Raw genomic sequence first — 20,384 nt, 5'->3', positions numbered from 1 at the left:
AAGGCGAATATAGTGGCGGATGCGTTAAGTCGAAAGTCGTTATATGCGTCTTGGATGATGCTTCAAGAGGAGAAGTTGCTCAAGGGATTCGAGAGTCTAAAAATTGGTGTTCGAAAAGTATCCGGAACCTTGTGTTTGAGCCGATTAGAAATCTCGAGTGACTTTAAGTCCGAACTCCTAAAGGCTCATGAAAATGATGAAGCGTTATGGAAGGTGTTACCGGCTATCGAGCAAGGAAAACAGTCGAGAGTGTCGGAAGAAAAAGACGGGTTATGGAGATTCAAGGGTAGGATCATTGTGCCGGATGTTGGCACTTTGAGGCAAGATATCTTAAAGGAGGCACATAAAAGCGGCCAACCGGCGAGTTGGGATCGGTATATGCCGTTAGTGGAGTTTGCATACAATAATAGTTACCATGCGAGCATCGGAATGGCTCCGTATGAGGCGTTGTATGGGAGGAAATGTCAATCTCCGCTATGTTGGTATGAAGCTGGAGAGAAAGGCTTGTTAGGGCCGGAGATGATAGCTAAGACCTATGAGAAAATGCATGTTGTGATATATGCTTGATGAATGATTAAGGTTGAATTGGTGGGTGGTACCATGTTGATGGTGAGTATGATGTTGATTATGTATAGTGATTGTTGATTGGAAATGGCATTGTTGGAAAATTAGGATGAGGAAGGATGTATGACGTGATATTGTGTTTGTCCTTTAGCCATTTGATTGAGAAGTGTTAAAAGGGTTGGAAATTTTGGTAAAGTGTCAATGTGTGAGTTGAGGATGGCTTGTTGTTGATTTTGGTACATTTTGAATGATTTCAAAGAAAAGGGTTGAAATTGGCATGTTTTGATTGATTTTGAAAAGACTTGAAAGTGGCTTGTTTTTGAAAATGGCACTTTATGGTTTTGTATGAAAACATGGTTTTTGGGCATACTTTGACGGGACATAACTTGGACTACGGATCTCTGATTTGTGCCAAATTTGTTTAGAAATGAAATTGGATCTGGGATGTCCATGCCGTTCGAAGAACGGGTGAAAAATGATTTAAAATGAGAGAGTTATGACCGTCGGAAGATTGGGGGTTGAATCTGTGAAATCTACAGCTTTTAACTTAGAATATTTTTAGCAAAATAACCCTCCGCGCGTAGGCGCACTTGGCGCGTGCGCGCCATTCTTCTAGAAAGCACCATCCACGCGTGCGCGTGGCGTGCGCGGGCGCGTCGATGCGCTGCGCCATATGCCCAGCTATTTTCCAGAGAGTTGTGCCAGTTTTGTGCCTGGGCGCAAGAGCACCCACGCGTACGCGTGGCTGACGCTTGCGCGCCGTTTGGATATTTTTCAACCGCGCATTCGCGCGTATGACACTTGCGCGTCGATGATTTTTAAGGCCATCCACGCGTGCGCGTGGAGTGCGCGTACGCATGGCCCTGTTTTCATCCCAAAGTTGATTTTTGAGTTTTAAAAGCCAAATTTCATACTTTTAAGCCTCCGATCTCACCACTTATGTCTTAAATCATTATGATATGCCTAGCATGAGGAAAAGGGCTAGTGAATGTGGTAACTTGCGAGTGGAGCAAGGGAAAAATGAATGATCCATGAGGATCAAAGATGATTATGTGAGATGCGGAGAATGGCGGTGGAAGTGCTTGTTATGCCATGGGCCGAAGGGCCATAATTGTTAATGAATTGGCTGGTTATGGATTTAACCGTGAGCCGGATGGCTAGATTATTGCCGTGTTACGGCGGAGCCATGATTATGGCTAAGTATAAATGCATATATGCTGTTGAATGAATTGTGAATGTTTGCACTTCCACTACCGGAGATGAGGGTTTTCCTTGAAGGAAGCAGTGACTAGCCACCACGTGCTCCAGGTTGAGACTCAAAGCTCTTTTGACCCTATGTCATAAGTGTGGCCAGGCACTGTGAAAGGCCCGGATGAGCTCGCCCCCATAAATATTCACCAGTGAGGGTGATGGATATGGATCATGATTATGAATTTTATTATATGTATATATTATTATGCTCGGACCGGTTATCTTCGCAGCCGGATTTTGAGTCTTGATATTCCCGTTTTTGACACTCCTTATATATATAATCTCGCGTTACCTTATCCTTTGCTCGTTGCGTTATCGATCGGAGTGTTGCGCTTTCGAGTTACGGTTTTTTTGTTTACCCCTTTTTCTACAAAGGCTCCTAGTTATAATCAATTATTCATACTACTATACGTACTAAATTTTTGTTTTAGAGGTCGTAATACCTTGCCATCTCTGAATTATGACTTAAGCATAAGACTCTGTATGGTAGGGTGTTACATCCATAAATTAGGATATTGAATTCTGATGAGTCTACTAGTAGTTACTTGTCATCTAATGTATTCAGTTTGTATTATTGCATGGAAATAATTGCTTCTTATTATAAAGAAAGCGCTTTGTACTCACTGGTGTGTGTTTCTATTTTTCTTATCAATAAAAATTTGTTTTATTAAATTTATATATATTTTGAATGAAAACAAGTTTATTTTGCAATGGAAAAATCTAAAAAAAATTCTATTTTACCTTACTGACGGATTTACAGACGGATTTTTTGTCTGTAATAAGGTTCAAATTACAGACAGAAAATCTGTCGAAAAATCCGTCTGTAATTACAGACGAAAAATCCGCCGAAAAATCCGTCTGTAACTATAGACAGAAAATCTGTCGGAAAATCCGTCTGTAACTACGGACAGATAATCTGTCAGAAAATCCGTCTGTAATTACAGACGAAAAATCTGTCAGAAAATCCATCTGTAATTACCGACGAAAAATCCGTCGGAAAGTTTGTCGTCTCAGGGAAATGGATGGAGAATTTACAGAGGGAAAATCCGTCGGTAACTGGTAAAAATCCGTCTGTAATTTCTGACGGAAAAAAATCCGTCGGTAAATAATTTCCGACGAGGCTTTTACAGAGGGACAAAATTCGTCGGTAATCAAAAATCCGTCTGTAATAAAGACTAAATCTGTCTGTAAATCTGTCTGTATTAATCCATTTTCTAGTTGTGGGTGCTGTTGTGGTATGGATTAAGACAATATTTAAGGTTGGTTCATGCGAATTTAAATATATCTATTAATTTGTTATTAATGTTATGCGTACAACTTAAGTGCTTTCCTGAGGCACTCACTTTAGGACCTTCTTTAAGAATTGTTAAAATTTAATTTTCTTTGCTATTTTATGTCCAATGCCTTCAAAGTATTTTGGAGACTTGGAAAATGTTGTCTCTTAGTTAATTAGGAAGCTAAACTCGTAGTTAGTGAGACTAGCAGTAAGGACTTCAAACTAGAAATTTAGCTGTCTATTTGAAATATATAGATTTTCGATGGATGTGTCCAAGGATTGAATGGATACACCATGTCATGAAAAAGAATATCAACTCAGTGTAGAAAAGTTTTTACACTTTGCTTTTTCATCACTAGGAATTCCTTAAGGGAAAGAAATTCAGTGCCCATGTGCAAAGTGTTGTAATAGACTTTGGTTAAGGAGAGATGTCATGTATGACCATCTAATATACAATGGATTCATAAAAGGTTATAGGCGGTGGTTTAATCATGGGGAATCACTTGTTGCTATGGATGTTGACAGTAACACAGATGAGGAATATAACTGCAATGATAACATTGATGAGTTGTTACGTGATAGATTCAGAGATAATACACAAGTTGATGGACATAACATGGGGCCTAACGAAGGTGCAAAAGAATTTTATAAATTGGTAGACGAGGCAAGCCAAGAACTATACCCTGGATGTAAAGGATTCCCAAGATTATCCTTTACCATCCGTCTTTACTTGTTAAAATGCTTGCATGGTTGGAGTAATGCATCGTTCACTTCTCTCTTAGAATTATTGAAAGAAGGAATGCCACATTTGAATATTCCTACTTCTTTTGATAAAACGAAGAATATGGTGAAGAATTTGGGTATTGACTACCAAAAGATCGATGCATGTCGCAATGACTTCATGTTGTATCGGAACGGGTATGAGAATGACTCATCTTGCCATGTCTGTGGAACATCCCGTTATATTGAGCATCATGTAGAAGAGGACGATACTACCTCATCTAAAGAGCCTCGTAAAGTTGCTGCAAAAACTCTAAGGCATTTCCCCCTGATTCCCAGACTTCAAAGGCTTTTTATGTGCACAAGGACGGTTGAAGCTATGTCTTGGCATCATAATGAACGTGTTAAAGATGGGTCGTTAAGGCATCCTGCCGATGGTGAATCTTGGAAATCATTTGACAGTCGACATGAAGATTTTGCAAAGGAGCCTCGTAATGTGAGACTTTGCTTAGCAAACGACAGGTTCAATCCGTTTCGAACTTTAAGTAGTACACATAGTACATGGCCTATTGTTCTAATGGTGTATAATCTACCCCCTTGGATGAGCATGAAGTCTGATTATTTTATGCTCTCTTTACTCATTCATAGCCCACAATCACCGGGAAATGATATTGATGTCTTTCTTCAACCACTAATTGAAGAATTAAAAAAATTGTGGGAGTTAGGTGTCGAAACATATGATTCCAAAGAGAACAAAACATTCAACATGAGAGCATGTCTTTTATGGACAATTAATGACTTCCCTACGTATGCTATATTATCTGGGTGGAGTACAAAAGGAAAATTGGCTTGTCCGTGTTGTAATGATGAGACTTCTTCTATATATCTGAAACATAGCCACAAGACAGTTTATATGGATCATCGAAGGTTTTTACCCATGAACCATCCATGGAGACATAATATAAGATCTTTCAATGGAAAAACTGAACTTAGGTCTCCACCGCAGTTGTTAGATGGAACAACTGTATTTGATATATTGCATGGGGTAGATAATTCTTTTGGGAAGAAGCAAAGGAGATCAAAGAATGGCATTTCAAATTGAAAAAAGCGGTCAATCTTTTTTTATTTACCGTATTGAAAGTTCAACATGTTTAGTCACAACCTTGATGTCATGCACATAGAGAAGAATATAGTTGATAGCATAACTGGAACTCTTTTGGATATTTCTGGAAAGACAAAAGATCATGCAGCTGCGCGTTTTGACCTTAAAGACATGAGTATCAGGAAAAACCTTCAACCAAAAGATACGAATGATGGTAAAAGAACTAAGTTAGCAAAGGCATTCTTCTCAATGACTGCAGTAGAGAAAACAATCTTTTGTAGTGTGTTAAAAGGGGCAAAATTACCAGACGGCAGCGCTTCCAATATCGCTCGATGTGTGCAGCAAATAGAAAAGAAGATTTCTAGTTACATTACCCATGATGCTCATTTTATGTTACATTACTTGTTGCAAGTACCGATCAAAAGCATACTTCCTGACCATGTTGCCATCGCTTTAGTTCGATTATGTTCATTTTTTCGCCAGATATGTCAAAAGGTAGTTAGCCTAGATGATGTAGTTAACTTAGAAGCAGAGATTGCTAAGACATTATGCCAATTAGAGAGGATTTTCCTTCAAGCTTTTTTGACATAATGGTGCACTTGCCTATCCATTTGGAAAATGAAGTGATGTTAGGTGGTCCAGTTCAATATCGTTGGATGTACCCTGTTGAACGATATATGTGCACACTAAAATCGTATGTTCGTAATAGAAGTCGTCCAGAAGGATCCATTGCCAAAGGATATTTGGGGAATGAGTGTATTAATTTTTGCTCAAGATATTTGCATGAAGATGTCTAGACAAGATTCAACAGAGTCCCTTGAAACAATGATGAGTCTGTTTCAGATGAGCTGCGAACTCCTAGTTTGTTTCCAAGTAAAGGATGTCCTTTGGGTGGAAAAATGGGAGATTTGTTCATGTTAGATGAAAAATAAGAAATACAAGGTCATGCATACATCCTAAACAATTGTGATAAGATCGAAGTCTACATGAGGTATTTTGTTTGATTCATTGTCATTTCGTAGACCTCAATCATAACATTTTACCCTACTAACAAATAAGAATATGAATATTTGATCTTCAGAGAGCATGAGGAGGCAGTAAATGATAACAATCCACGAAGAACAAAGTGGGAGAAAGCCAAAGACCATAGTCAACAGTTCTCAGAATGGTTTAAAACTTATGCCATGAAAAAGGATGTGCCTGGTTGGGCAAAAGGGTTGGCTAGGGGTCCAAATGGAGTTGCAAAAAGATTTTCAGGTTATGTTATCAATGGGTATAGGTTCCATACAAGGCACCGTGATGCAAGACGTAAAACCCAAAATAGTGGTGTCACATTGGAGGCATTGACTCCTAGTTTTGCTACTGTGAAAGATAAGAACCCAATTGAAACAAAAGTAACCTACTATGGTAGAATAGTTGATATGTTTGAATTAGATTATTATGGCCAATTTAAGGTAGTCCTATTTAAGTGTGAGTGGTATATAGTTGCAAAAGACAACTTTGGTCTCTCATATGTGTATTTCAGTAAAAAATGCTACTAAGAAGAACCATTTGTGCTAGCATCCCAAGTAAACCAATGCTTTTATGTGCAAGACCCATATGTGAGTGACAAACACTATGTTATGAAAACAATTCCAAGAGATTTATTTAAGATAAGTGATGACCTTGAGTCTGATTCCCTCATAATATATGCAAGGGATCCATGTGAACCTGAAGTGATTCCCAGTCTCCCAAATGATAATGGCGAAGTTGATCTAGTGAGGAATGATTTACGAGAAACCATTATAGATATAGCTTCAAATATGTTTGCCAAACAACGTGGCGAGGAAGATGAGGAAAGCGAATACGAGTACATGGAGGACTCTGATTCTGAAACATCTTGACATGTTTTCATGTAATGCTATTTTGGTAGAATTCTAAACATCTCATTTTTTTTAGTTATTTTTCTTATTTAATTACTCGCTTATGTTGATTATGTTCATTTAATTATTCATAAAATAATATTTTTTCATTGCAACTCTTTTGTGTATGCAGAATGGAGAAAGGAGAGATCACTAAAAGAAAATGGATAAGTACCTTAGCACAAAAAATGAAAGAAAAAAGTCCAAAAAAAAAGAATTCCTTTGAGGTTACATAAGTGAGGTCAAGTGCTGAATTGCTACAACAATACAATATTAAAAGAGAAAAGATTATGGCTGAAGATAAGAAGGCTAGCTTCCAAGCTCAAGACCCAAAAGATCAAACAAGAAACCAACCATCACAACCGTGGAAGATGCCATTGAAGAGCAAGCTAGGACTCCAAAGAAGAAAAAGAAGGTCCAACCAATGTCACTTTTTCAAGAATGTGAACATAATGGGAACGGGACAATGTTTCATGCTGAAAAGACCTCCAAAACTGGGAAACAAAGGACTGTTGAAGTTGATATAATGGAACAAAATGATTTAAGTTCTTATGATGAGGGAGAAGATACAAGTGAGCTAAGTGCAAGTTCAACGAAAAAAAGAATGAGTCTTGACATGTATTTTAAGGTACATGGGATAAATTTGAAAGATGAAGAAGATGAGGAAGATGAGGAAGATGAGCTTGATGATGCTGCAAATGATGAAGGTAATGGAGGACAATCTAGAAATGAAGGTGCTTTTCTTGTTTTACCTTATTGTCAAAATATAGCTTGTATTACTTCTAAGTTGATTTGAGTTAAAATTCTATTATTTTAATCGGACTTAGGCACAATAAAGAAGAAAACTCGTGGAAAGACTATGTGCAAAAAGCTTCATGCCACTGATTTTAATGATCGACGGGAGGTGGAATTTTTTGGAGGGCAGCCTGTAGGTCCAATCAAGGAGGTCGTATCTAATCTCAACCAACTTTTGGGCACAACAGTCAGAAATACTTGTTTTGTGACTTTGCTATATACTAGTTGGCATGGTGTGCCTAAAAATCTCAAAGAGGACATGTGGCAGTATGCCAATGTATGTAAATATAGCATTATAGATAATTTTTTAAAATTTATTTGTTACTTTATTTATGCTAACCTTTGACATTCTAATTTGTTATCTTGTTTAGCAAAAATTCATTCTTCCAATAACTTCAAAGCGGTGGGTAATAAAGGGATTTTGTCGTTCATGGAAAAAATACAAAGGCAAAATAAAAAAAGGAACATTTCTTGAAGTACAACACAAAGAAAGAAAAGGTAAAGAACCAACCATTAGAGATCCCTGAGGTTCAATTTCGCAAACTAATTCGGTATTGGAGTCTTTCGACTGTCAAGGTAATATTGTCCTTTAGTTCTTTATATGATTAAACTTGGTGTTTTGAAAAAAGGTAATGTGATTTTGAAAAAATAAGAAAACATGTTTATTAAGAATAATAACATCTCTTTTTCATATTTATATTTATATTTAGGCTGTGTCTACTAAGAATGCTGAAAATAGTTCAAAGCAAACATGTCCTCACCGGATGGGATCCACAAATTTTGGAATAGTGCGCAAGCAGCTGATAATATAACTTATTTTTTTTTGTGATTTCTCATTTATATTCATATTGTAGTTTTCTAGTTAGTATGCTTCATGTAAATTTTTCTATATGTACTCTAAAGAGAACAGTGAAGAACCATCAAGAGTTGAAGTTTTCATAGCAACTTGCACAAGTAAAAAAGGAAAAGAAATTGATGCTAAAACACAAAGCACAATTGTGAGTTGTTTGTATTTGTATTTGGATTTGTACAATATAAATTCTATAGTGATTTCTATTAATATTGAGTTAATGCAGCTTTGTATTTTATTGCTCCTCACTTTTGATAGGCTGAACTTCAAACCCGCATAGAGGCAGGGAAAAATGATGAGGATGCATTTGTAGGAGTGCTAAGAAAGGACCAACCAGGTCGAGTTCGTTGTTATGGGGCTTCGAGTACAAGAAGCTCTCTTAAAAAGGATAAGGAGATTTGACAAGTCAAAGTTGAATACAATGAGAAGGTCTCATCATTAGAGAAGAAGATGGACGATGTATGTAGTTTATTAATGGTATTGGTGCACCAAGTCAACCCTGGAATGAGTGAGGAAGAGGTAGCAGCCTTAGTGCAAGCTGCCCAAAATTCTCCTTTGGATACCTCAAGTAGCAGACCAAGAAATACTCCTCGCTCCTCCGAATCAACTCATATTCCATCCAAAGATGTAAGTAACTATCTTTGGATATTCGATATATTTCCATTCAAAGTTGTTGACTTATTGTTGTTGTTGATTTTGGATATTTGATAGTGAGATAAAAGATTATAAATGGTGCTAATGGTGTTGAATTGGAATCTGAATTCAAAGTTGTTGACTTTTTAATAGTGTTTTGTTTTGTATCTAGTGTGGCATTGAATCTCAATTTTGGAAAACATGAGAAATCTTTGAAGATTTATACTTTTTCTTAATCAAATTGGAAAAAGGAAAAGAAAAGAAACCGTAATTGAATTTTAATGGTTTTGTTTGTTTTGATTTTTGCAGACTCCAGAAAGAATTAATGGCTCTCATGGTATATCTCATTTTGCTTGATTTATTTATTGGGGATTGATCTTTTCTTTCTTTCTTTCTTTCTTTCTTTCTTTCTTTCTTTCTTTTCCTACCTTAAATATTAATCAGAAGAAGGAATCGGTTATAGAATTGATCCATATGCAATTTGTATTGATTCTCTAGTTGCTAGTATAAACTTATGGTGCATGTGACTACAGGTGCAGTATAGGGCTACAAGAATGGTTAATTTGGTTGTGAAATATATTAGGAGTTAGGGTGATACAAGCCATTGTTGAGTAAAACATGTGACAGTTGCAGTAAAACAAAAAAAAGGGGGGGGGTTTATTGTTAGCTTCCTATATCAGTACCCTTTCCCTTTTTGAAAACTTTAAGAACAAAAAAAGTATAGTGGCTTTCAGGTATTTACATATTCATGATTTTTGGTGTTCATTCTATTTATCCACATCCTGTTTTCATTCAATAAGTGTTGATCCATCCAATGAAAAAAATAATCAGGTTTTAGTGCTATATTCTGACTTGTTAAAATTCTGTGTATTATTTTTCCTTTTATAAATCAACCTACTAAGGTTGGAAGTAATGTAAAATATGCTGTGTGGATAATCTCTCTATTCAAAATTGTATGGATAATCTCTTGTTCGTGGCACACTTAATGCTTCATTTTGTGCTTTTGGTTTAATAGGAAATAAATTTATTCATTTTATTTAAAACTGTTCACTTTATGTTATATTGTATAGAGATTGTGCAAGAAAATTGAAATATTTGTTTGCAAATATGATTAGTTTTAGCCTTTCCTGGTTACAATTATTGTATGACTATAAGGCAATTTGTTGATAAAACAATTATTGCTACTAACATTGCTAATGTGTAATATATGTCTTTTCATTTTTTGGTTTGATATAAGATGCACTAACACACAACAATATTTAAAATTATGCAGGGCAGTAGTGAAAATAATTTCGGTCACAATGATGATCAGTAATCATGAAGTTTTATATTTTGTAATGAAGTGTAAAGGAAGTACATAATGTAACCCATGTTGGAATTGTAATTCATGTATTAGGAAATTGCTAGTGGATGAGACTTTGATTTTTGGTATTTTGTTAGAGTTTATCATGTGATCAAACACTTTTTTTCTGTGACAAGTTTATGAAGTAAGGATTAGTTGATTTAAAATTAGTAGTCATCTTTTATATTTTAAAATTATCTATGATTTTGTAAGGTTTATTAAAAAAAGAGTGCAAATAGGTATGAACTAACTTATAGCCACGCTTTAAAAGAGTGGCCATATTGTACAGCAACAATCAACAGCCACGCTTTATAAGCCTGGCTGTAAGTTAGTTAAGTACCTATTGGCACGCTTTAAAAGCATAGCCTGATCTCCACTATTGGCACGCTTTTAAAGTGTAGCCATATCTCCACTTGTTGCCATGCTTTGAAAGTGTGGCCATAACGTTACAGTGGGCATCAACAGCTACGCTTTAAAAGCTAAAGCATAGCTGTATTTCACGCTATTGGCACGCCTTAAAAGCGCAGCCATATGTCTAGCTATTGGAATGCTTCAAAAGCATAGCCATATGTCTAGATATTGGCACACTTTTAAAATGGTAGCCATAGCTCGATGTGGGCACCCTTTAAAAGCGTAGCCATATCTGGCACATATGGCCACACTTTTAATGCGTGGCGATGTTTTAAAGCGTTGCAAAAAAAACGTGGCGATAGGTCACCAAAAGCGTGGCAATAGAGCAACTGGCACCCTTACAGACGTGACCCTTTCAAAAGTATCCCAATAGCTCCAAAAGCATGGCGAAAAGCTATTGCTACGCTTTTTTCAGCTTTTCGCCACGCTTTAAAAGCGTAGCAAAAAACATGTTTTCTTGTAGTGTGGTTAAGTTTCATTATCCCTTACCTTATCTTATCTTCTGTTTTTCTAATACTTTTTAGCTTATTTCCTGTTTTTCTATTCTAGCTTTTGCATGATCACTAGTAGGATTTTCTTGCTTTAGTTCTTTATTTTGCTATTTTATGTTTATTTTAAAATATGTCTCATGTATTGCTCACTAAGCTTAAAATAAAAATCATTCTAAAAAAGTAGTAAAATGCATAATATTTTGAGTTATATATTGTTCTTATTATCTTAATGTGGTGGCACTATCTCTATTTCTAAATGTGTGAAGAAACAGTGCATATTTGATATTGAAGTAAAGAGTGTTGATCCCTGAGGTTCAAGAACTTAGAGGGATATTGTGAATTCTCGGAAACAAGAAAAAGATTGATTCTTGAAGCAAAACAAACAACAAAAAGAATTGAGAAGAAAGGAAAAATCAAAAGAAAAAGGTCCAAGGCTTTGAGCATCAATTATTAGGAGGGTCAAAACTGATCTAAAGCTCAAAAGAGTAGTTTTTCTTAACCATATGCTTGTGGTGTTAAAGTGTCAAGTAACCCTTGAGACTGAACACTTAAAGTCGTGACCCATTGCTATTACAGAGTATGCCTAAGGCTCTGAGCACCACTATCTGGGAGGAGTAAAAAGAAAAATTAGAACTCAAAGAGTCCCCTAATTAAGTGCTTGTGGTGCTCTTGTATCAAGTTAAGTTTGAAGACAAAACACTTAGAGTCACGGCTAGGCTCAAGGTGCAAAGCACCAAGAAAAAAAAAATTCAAAAGCTGTATTTAAGAATCAATTAGAGCCTAAAGAAGATAATCTATAATATCATCTGAGTTCCAGTTCCAAGGGGATGTTGATATTTCTGAGTTTCAAAAGATGGTGAGATGCCAAAGCTATTCAGAAATAGAGTGTCATAAGCCACATTCAGTTACTAGACCTGAGCTTCATTGACAACTCAAAGTCTTAAGCATTATCTCTTCTTTGGTCTTATATTGTTTTGGTTGCTTGAGGACAAGCAACGGTTTAAGTTTGATGTTGTGATACGTGAATATTTTATACCCTTTTTCATAGCATTTTCTAGTTGTTTTTAGTTAGATTTTATTAAGTTTTATTATATTTTAGTGCAAAAATACTCTTTGAATGCTACTTTGAGTTGTTGTGGTGTTTCTATGATTTCAGGTGAAATTCGGGCAAATTTGGTAGAGTTTTGTGCAAAAGCAAAGGAACAAAGTAGATGATGTCAACCCTGACCTCCTTACATTCCAACGAGCATAAGTTGAGCTATAGAGGTTCAATTGATGCGGTTTTAACGGCATTGAAAATCCAACTTTCAAAGCTTTCCAACGATATATAATAGTATATACTTTTTCTCTAGAATCACTGCCAAATCTGGCGCTAAAAGCTGAGCCTGGCATTTAGCGCCCAACAGGGACAGAACCAACGCCAGCAGGGGACCTCAGCATGCACGAATTTTTGACCCCCTTTAGGGCGTTTAACGCCCAACTCTAGAGTTAAACACCAGCAGCATCCCGTTTCACAGCTCTTTGGGCCTCCAAGTGGATTTAGCACTTATCAGTCTTATTTTAGTTTCTTTTTGTAATTTTTATTTACAAACAATATCTTTTTAGGTCTAGCATTTATTGTTAGGTTAGTATTTAAGGAATAAGATGCACCTTTTTTAGGGCATCAAACCTAATTTGACGGCAATTGCATTTTCTCTGTAAGTATGAGCAACTAAACTTCTTAGTTAAGGTTAGGAGCTCTGTTTAGTTTTATGGATTAAGATTATTATTCTTCTATTTTAATATATGTTTGATTCAATTCTAAGGTGTTATTTTCGTTCTTAATCTTATGAATTGGGTGGAACGACAGTATGACCCTTTTCTACTTGAGTTCTTGTGATTCTCGGAAGAGTTATCTCGCTTGAACTATAGCTTGAAAACACTCCTCCTAGATGGCTAATCACACAACCTGATGGGAATAAGGAACATCTATTCAGCCGAGATTGAGGTGATTAGGGCTTATGTGGTATACACTAGTTTTTTTTAACTTCACCCTCTAATCTGAATTGAATGACCACGGGAGTGGCGTTTGATTAGGGTTAGAGGAGATTAAATCGCTAAGGGATTAAGGTTTAATCACTTATGATTTGCCATAGAATGAATCATTCATTGTTAAAATAGTTGGTAAGATATTTTAATCCGGAAAAGTAAACATCTCTGAAATCTTAACTGTTTTCTCATAGCATTTTCACACCAAACTATTTATTGCATATTGTTTTATGCGAATTGCATTCACCAAACCCCCTTTTTGATTTGCCTAACTAAGTCCAACATGATCACCATTGCTTGCTCAGTCCGACAATCCTCATGGGATCGACCCTCACTCACCTAAGGTATTACTTGGATGACGCGGTGCACTTTCCGGTTAAGTTATGGATATTCAAAAAATCCGCACCACAAAATACCAAGTCCTCAACCAAGATCAACAAGTCTAGCCACCAAGTCCACTTTCAAGCAATTCAAGTTACCAATTTACTCCATATATAAGAACCGACTTAACCGCTTTAATAAAATAATAATTTAATCGCCCCAAATAGGTTTAAAAATATAGAAATGATATTTTAAAAATAAAAAGGTAAAATTTTATTTCTAAGAACTTTTCTAAGATGGAAAATGTATTTGTCGGCGGAAATTTTTTGTAAAAATACGTATCGGAGCTTAAGCCGGTAGTACCGACTCTAGTCTGTCTGGTACCGTGTTTTGAGAAAAATAAGATTTCTGAAAGTTGATTTATTGTTTTGAAAGGACAAAAAATAATTTAGAATCGAAAGTCGGGCACTAATCTTAAAGGTTTTGGTCCAAAGTGGGCCAAACGGGCTAAAATCACTAATGGGTTGGACCGGATGATAAACCCCATTTTTAGGGTTTATCTTGTAGTGAATTTAGAGTATTTTGTCAACCTTTCCTCACATTTATTCAATGAAATAGCATGGTTTTATGATTCTTTCTTTATTTATGCTTAAGAGTTAAAACATGCTTTTCAGGCCTTTAATTTGCTAATTTTACTTCACCTTTGATTCCACTAGATGCCTTGATGTGTTTGTTAGTAATTTTGGATTGAAAAGGCTTGGAATGGATCAAAGGAGTGAAGAGAAAGCATGCAAAGTGGAGAAATCATGAAAAGCCAAAGATTTGGGATGCACTCATGGACGCGCACGCGCAATAGACGCATACGCGTGGATCGTGAAATTCCAAGGGACGCGTACGCGTCGATGTCCGCACGTGACCTCTTTAGTGAAATCATGCCTGGCAATTTCTGAAGTACTTCTGGGCCAATTTTGGAGTGGAACTTTGGCAGGAAAAGGTAAAAGGACCAACGATTGAAGGGGAATGCATCAATTGCACATCATAGATCAGGAGATACATTTGAGATCTAGTTTTAGTGTTAGTTTTCTGGAGAGAGAATCTCTCTCTTCTCTCTAGAATTAGGATTAGGTTTAGATTAGAATTTCTTAGATCTAGGTTTTAATTCTTGCTTTCATCTATTTTTACCATTCAATTCTTTGTTTCTACATCTTGTTCTTCTATTCTCTTGTTCTAATTTCCTCTATTTTGTTTCTATGCTTTGTTGTGGATCTACTTTTGTTCCTTTTATTTTCGTCTAATGCAATTTGAGGTAATTCATGTTAATTGTGATTTCTTTGATTATTGTTGTTAATTCTTTGCAATTAGTTGTTGTTAGATTTTATTCTTGTTGTCAATTTACTATGTTTTCCTTTTATGCCTTCCAAGTGTTTGATAAAATGCTTGGAAGGATGTTAGAGTAGAATTTTATTGTTCTTTGCTTGGGAAGGTTACTTAGGAACTCTTGAGTTACTAATGTCCAAGTGATTAATAATTGATAGCCATTGACTCTAGCTTTCATTAATTCAATTAGTGAATAGCTAGGACTTATGGACTTGGATTGATATAGCTCATTTGACTTTCCTTTACTTGTTAGAGGATGATTCAATGGGATTGATCCTTGCAATTATCATGTTGTGGTTAGTGATAAGGATAGAGATCCTTGACCACTAAACCTTGCCAAGACTATTTTATCATTTGATTTCCATTGCCATTTAGTTTTCGTGTTTCTTATCCAAAATCCCAAAATATACAACTCATAACCAATAACAAGAACACTACCCTGCAATTCCTTTGAGAGACGATCTGAGGTTTAAATACTTCAGTTATTAGATTTATTAGGGGTTTGTACTTGTTACAAACAAATTTTTGTATGAAAGGATTATTGTTGGTTTAGAAACTATACTTGCAACGAGATTTCATTTGTGAAATTCTATACCATCAATTTTCCATTCATCAAAATGGCGCCGTTGCCGGGGAATTGCAATTGTGTGCCTTGTTATTGGTTATTGTATATATGTGAATATTGTGTATATGCTTGTCTTTTGTTTGTTTGTTAGCTTTTGTTAGCCTTAGGACTTAGTTAGTTTGTTTTTGCTTTCGCTATGAATTCTCACCCTTTTGGCTATGAGTTTGGTTCAAATTGTGTTGTAGAGAATGTGAATTTCAATGACAACATGTATCAAGGATGGAACCATCAAAAATGGGAGGAGCCTCAAGGAATTGATCACTCCTCTTGGAAATAACCTCCGAACACTTATAGGTATAATTCCTATCCTAATGCATGCCAATTCAATGGGGCTATGGTGGCTCTCTTTGTGACGATCAACTACCATCATATACCTATGAATCTTATCCTCAACATGACCATCAACCCTACTCACAAGCCCCTCTCTACCAAGCACCTTTCTATGATCCATATCCATCATATGACCAATCACCCATACCACATCCTTGTGATCATTATGAGCAAGAACCTTTAGAACTACCACAACCCTATCAGGATTATTACCAAGAACCACCTCAATACATACAACTCCATACCCTTACCAAAAAGAACCACCTTCCTACTATGAACCCTTTCTCCAAAATTATGAACCTCCCTATCCACCCCAAGCCCCAATAGATGAGTATCTCACTTTGCTACTTCAAGGACAAGAGGCCATGCAAAGGAATACACTAGAGTTTGTGGCTAACTTGACCAAGGTAGTGCATACTTTAGCCTACCAATGCTTGAACACTCAAGGTACTTCTGTGGTCACATGTGAAAAATTAAAAGAAGAGCAAAGCATGAAGGAGAAATTGGAAATTTTGGTGGAGAAGGAGGAATCGGCATTTATATTGGAGTGATTGGAGAAACCTATGATTATTGAAGAAAAAGAAGAAGTGGTTGAAGATCTAGGAGATGCGGAACCACCATGGGAATCTTAACAACCTCCGGAGCATATCAAAATTAAGGAATATGAAGAGGTTGATCAAGAGATGGATTCAATCATCAATGACTTCCTATCAAACATTGAATCCCCTCCTGTTGGACATGAAATTGAGGGTATTAAAGATAACTCAACGCCAAGTGATATTGGTGAACTCGTTGAAGACTCTTCCATTGGATGTGAAGTTGATATTGAAGTAGACTTCACACTACCTCCAAAGTTTGACTTGATCGATGATGAGGAGGATTTGGAAGAAGTTGACAAGCAAGATGAATTTGAAAGAAGTTGTCAAGAGGTGGACATAACCAAAGAAGAGCATAAGGGAATAACACCTGAAGAACCATTGGAGGTTTCCCTTCCTAAGTCACCATCCAACACAACATTCAAGTGGGTAAAATTCTTACCCTTAAGCTTCACTTTTTCACTTGAATATGATTTGATTGAAATAGATGGGCAACTTAGAGCTCTTTGTAGAACTAAGAGTAAAAGGGAGCTGTGTGGTGGTCGGAAGTTTGGAATTAGGCTCATTAAGGTCGAAGCTTCAAAGCATAGGGACCATGATTGGATGAATGCTACTTTGTATGGGTTTAGAAGGAGAGTTTAATGTTCTAAAGGGAATTCTATGTGCCAACCACCCGGATGGAAGATTTATGATGATCAACTAGAAGACGGGTGCAAAAATAAGATATGGGACCCGGATCACAACATGAAGACCACTTGTGGGAGCTCATATCTTGGGTAGAACTTTACACAAGCTTGGTGAAGACGGTTGGAAATTCTGTCAACTAACTGAGGAGCATGCATCCTTGGAGATTCAAGGATGAGTACAAGCATAAGCCACCATGACAAAGAGCTTCTCAAATGTCCAACTTAAGGACTTAAAATAAAAGTGCTAGTGGAAGACACCCCACCATGGTAAACTCTTTCCACTCTCTTGTAGATTTGATTAATAAGTGATTTGAGTTGCCATTGTAGGTAGTTTCCTCTTCATATAGTTGTTTTAATAATTTGGTTGCTAGTTGCTTGTGATGCAAGCTTTCCTTGGAAAAACTCTTCAAAAGCCAAAAAGATTTTTGTAATTTTGCATTTTTGATTGGTTTTGAGTTGTATGTATTGTTAGGGAGATTTTAAGCTGCTTTTAATATTCCTGAAAAAGGGGGAGGGGGGCAGGGACGCGTACGCACACCTTACGCATACGCGTCGATGAGTGGATGCAGCCCCCATACATTTTCCAGAGAGTTGTGCAAGTTGATCGCGAACACTGGGCGTGTAGCGCAAGTTTCATGCACGCGTACGCGTACATGACGCGTACGCGTCGATGCGCTGACACAGATCCCATACATATAACCTGAGAGTTATGAAAACGTGGCGCGAGCATTATGCTTCTCGCGTAAGCTTCTACCCGCGCAGACGCGTACCGTATGCGTACGCGTCCACACGCACTCTCCCTATCCGTGCTTAAGCGTACATGATGCTTCCATGCCCATCATCTTTTCGCCCACCCATGTGGACCGCACAGGACATGTACGCATGGATTCAAAATCATTAACCCCCATCCACGCGAGAACTCTAGCCATTCGTGTCCCTTACCTCTTCTCTCTTCCAATGTTCCCCTTCCATTCGTCCTCTATAGCCACTACCTCCCAAGTTGCAGACCCCATCGCCGCCACCGTCCAGCGACCTCACCACCGCCGCCGAGCCTACCACCCTCTTCTCTCCCTCCTTCCTTTCTTCCCTCTCCTTACCTCTGCCTCTCCCCCTCTCTCGGCCAACTGCCAACCTCCGCCCAGCAATCACTGCGACACCCATTGTCGCCGGCAAACTCCACCCACAGCCACCAACCATTTTCTATTTCCCCACTTCCACTGTCTCGCCTGTAACCCCTGCTCTGCCTTGCTGCTCCGCGACTCTACCCTGCCCTCTGTTCGCTCTGCTCTGTGCCACCTTCTTGGTGCTGCCGCAAACCACCGGCCACCACCATCTCTGGGTGGTGCTGCTGACTCCTCTTCCTCTTTCCATTTTCCAGCTCCCTTCTCTACTCTCCCTTCAGGTTCCCCTGCCTTATCACTGTTTCTCTGTTTTACTTGCTTTTCAATTAATTCTGCTGTTAATTTTAGTTAGCTTAGTTCATTTAATTTCTATTTTGCGTAGGTTAGATAGAAATGCATGTGGTTAGGTAGCTAGGTTGTGGTTAGAAGATTCTAGGCTTGATAAGTGCTCTGTTCCTTCTATCTGAATGGCTTATTATTGCTTTGTTTGCTCCATGATGTGGTTTGGTGTTCTCAGCATTCTTGTTATTACTGTATTGATTTCTAATTCATATGGAATATGTCACTGCTTCTTTGCTACTTTTACTTGTTTCATCTGATTAACACTGCCTGAGCATATGCAATCCTTGCTTGTAAATGTGTTTGACATATTTTAGATTCATATGACATTGTTTTTGCTATTGTTTGCTATCCGGGAACGTCCGATTTATTGCCGGAATGCTGCCAAAATTTCTGAAAATTGCATTGTTCTTAAACTTGCAACCTAGGAATTGAACTTGACACTTTTAAATTTGAGATTTATTTGACCTACACCAAGTTCAACTCATGGTTAATTTGGTTGGCATTTCCGCTTTTAATTTGATTCCCATTGATACGCATTTAAAAAGGTCAGTTAAGGAACTATTTGTCAGATTTCTATGTAAAATAGTACCTGGCCTAATTCATCAATTTGAGCCTTCTTGTGTTTTCACTTTTCAAGTTAAGTCAAATGCCTTGTGACTTCCTGGTCAAGGTTCACTTTTCAACTTACTTGACTAATGAGGCCAATGCTAAGCTCACCATTTGATCTTAACTTGCATTTTTCTTGAATATGGTTCATTCATTTGTAATTATTGGTACCTTCCACTAGTGTGACCCTTTTAATTTGAAACTACTTTCAACTTGCTTTTGGTTACACAAAGTGCATGTTTCACATCTTTCAACACTAATTGTTAGAATTTTAGTGACCTTGTGCATTGTTGATGACTTGCTTTCCATTGCTTGCTTTTTGCAAATTCATATTTCATCATCAATGACTTGCATCATCCTCATAAATGTGAGTGTGCTTGTTTTCCATACTTTTTGAATTTCTCTTGATTGAGCCAATAACTGCCATACCACTAATATTTGAACTAGTTTTCTAACTTCTAACTTGTTTAACCGGCTAACTTTTCTTTTTAGTTTCACATTAACCCTTTCACCATTCTTTTGGGTATGACATTTGTTGTGCTTAGTAAACAAGCATTATGCGACTATTGCTTGAATTCTTGGTTTATGGCTTTGATTGATTTCTTATTTTTGTTGTTTGCATTCCAAGAATTCTCTTCTTTTCTCACTTAATGAATATGTCAATCCTTGCTTTCTATTCCTCTACTTGGCTTAATTGTTTATACCTTGTCTTATCTGTTTTTCAAGATGTCAGATAGAGGGAAAGCAAAGGTCACCTCTAGAAAAAGGAAGAAATCTCAAACTTTTACTGCTTCTCCCTTCTCCGATTATGCCAAAAACCCCCTTTTAGAGAAGGAGAAAGCATATCAGCTACTACCACCTACTGATAGACACAGGTTTCCTAACCTATACTGTGAGCTCCGCCTTCCAACCTATCGGCAGAAGAATCTCAACATTGAGAAGAAATTGGCCATTCCCGCCGACCTAAGGCAATCTATTAAGAAATGTATTGAGGGGATGTGCCTCTGTTTTGTTGA

At 37.2% G+C, this 20,384-nt stretch overlaps 1 protein-coding gene across 5 annotated transcripts in view; it reads left to right on the top strand.

The window, feature by feature from the left end:
* The window catches only part of LOC107607360, a 14,727-nt gene extending 4,129 nt beyond the window's left edge, over positions 1-10,598 (top strand). Inside the window, exons 1-7 of one of the 5 annotated variants that reach the window (XM_021105976.1) lie at positions 2,954-6,807; positions 6,948-7,521; positions 7,642-7,886; positions 7,981-8,607; positions 8,718-9,086; positions 9,402-9,429; positions 10,366-10,598. In XM_021105976.1, coding sequence (XP_020961635.1) covers positions 3,525-4,913 — 1,389 coding nt within the window. In that variant the 5' untranslated portion in view covers positions 2,954-3,524 and the 3' untranslated portion in view covers positions 4,914-6,807; positions 6,948-7,521; positions 7,642-7,886; ... (2 more) ...; positions 9,402-9,429; positions 10,366-10,598. Of the gene's footprint in view, positions 1-2,953; positions 6,822-6,947; positions 7,549-7,641; positions 7,887-7,980; positions 8,608-8,717; positions 9,087-9,401; positions 9,430-10,365 lie in introns of those variants that run through there. The other 4 variants (XM_021105974.1, XM_021105975.1, XR_002350028.1 and 1 more) reach the window with 4 other exon arrangements.

This window comes from Arachis ipaensis, chromosome B07 (genome assembly GCF_000816755.2).
Source record: "Arachis ipaensis cultivar K30076 chromosome B07, Araip1.1, whole genome shotgun sequence".
Taxonomy (NCBI): Eukaryota; Viridiplantae; Streptophyta; class Magnoliopsida; order Fabales; family Fabaceae; genus Arachis; species Arachis ipaensis.
Note: the sequence above shows the minus strand (reverse complement) of the source record. Positions and strands in the feature narration are given on the sequence as shown.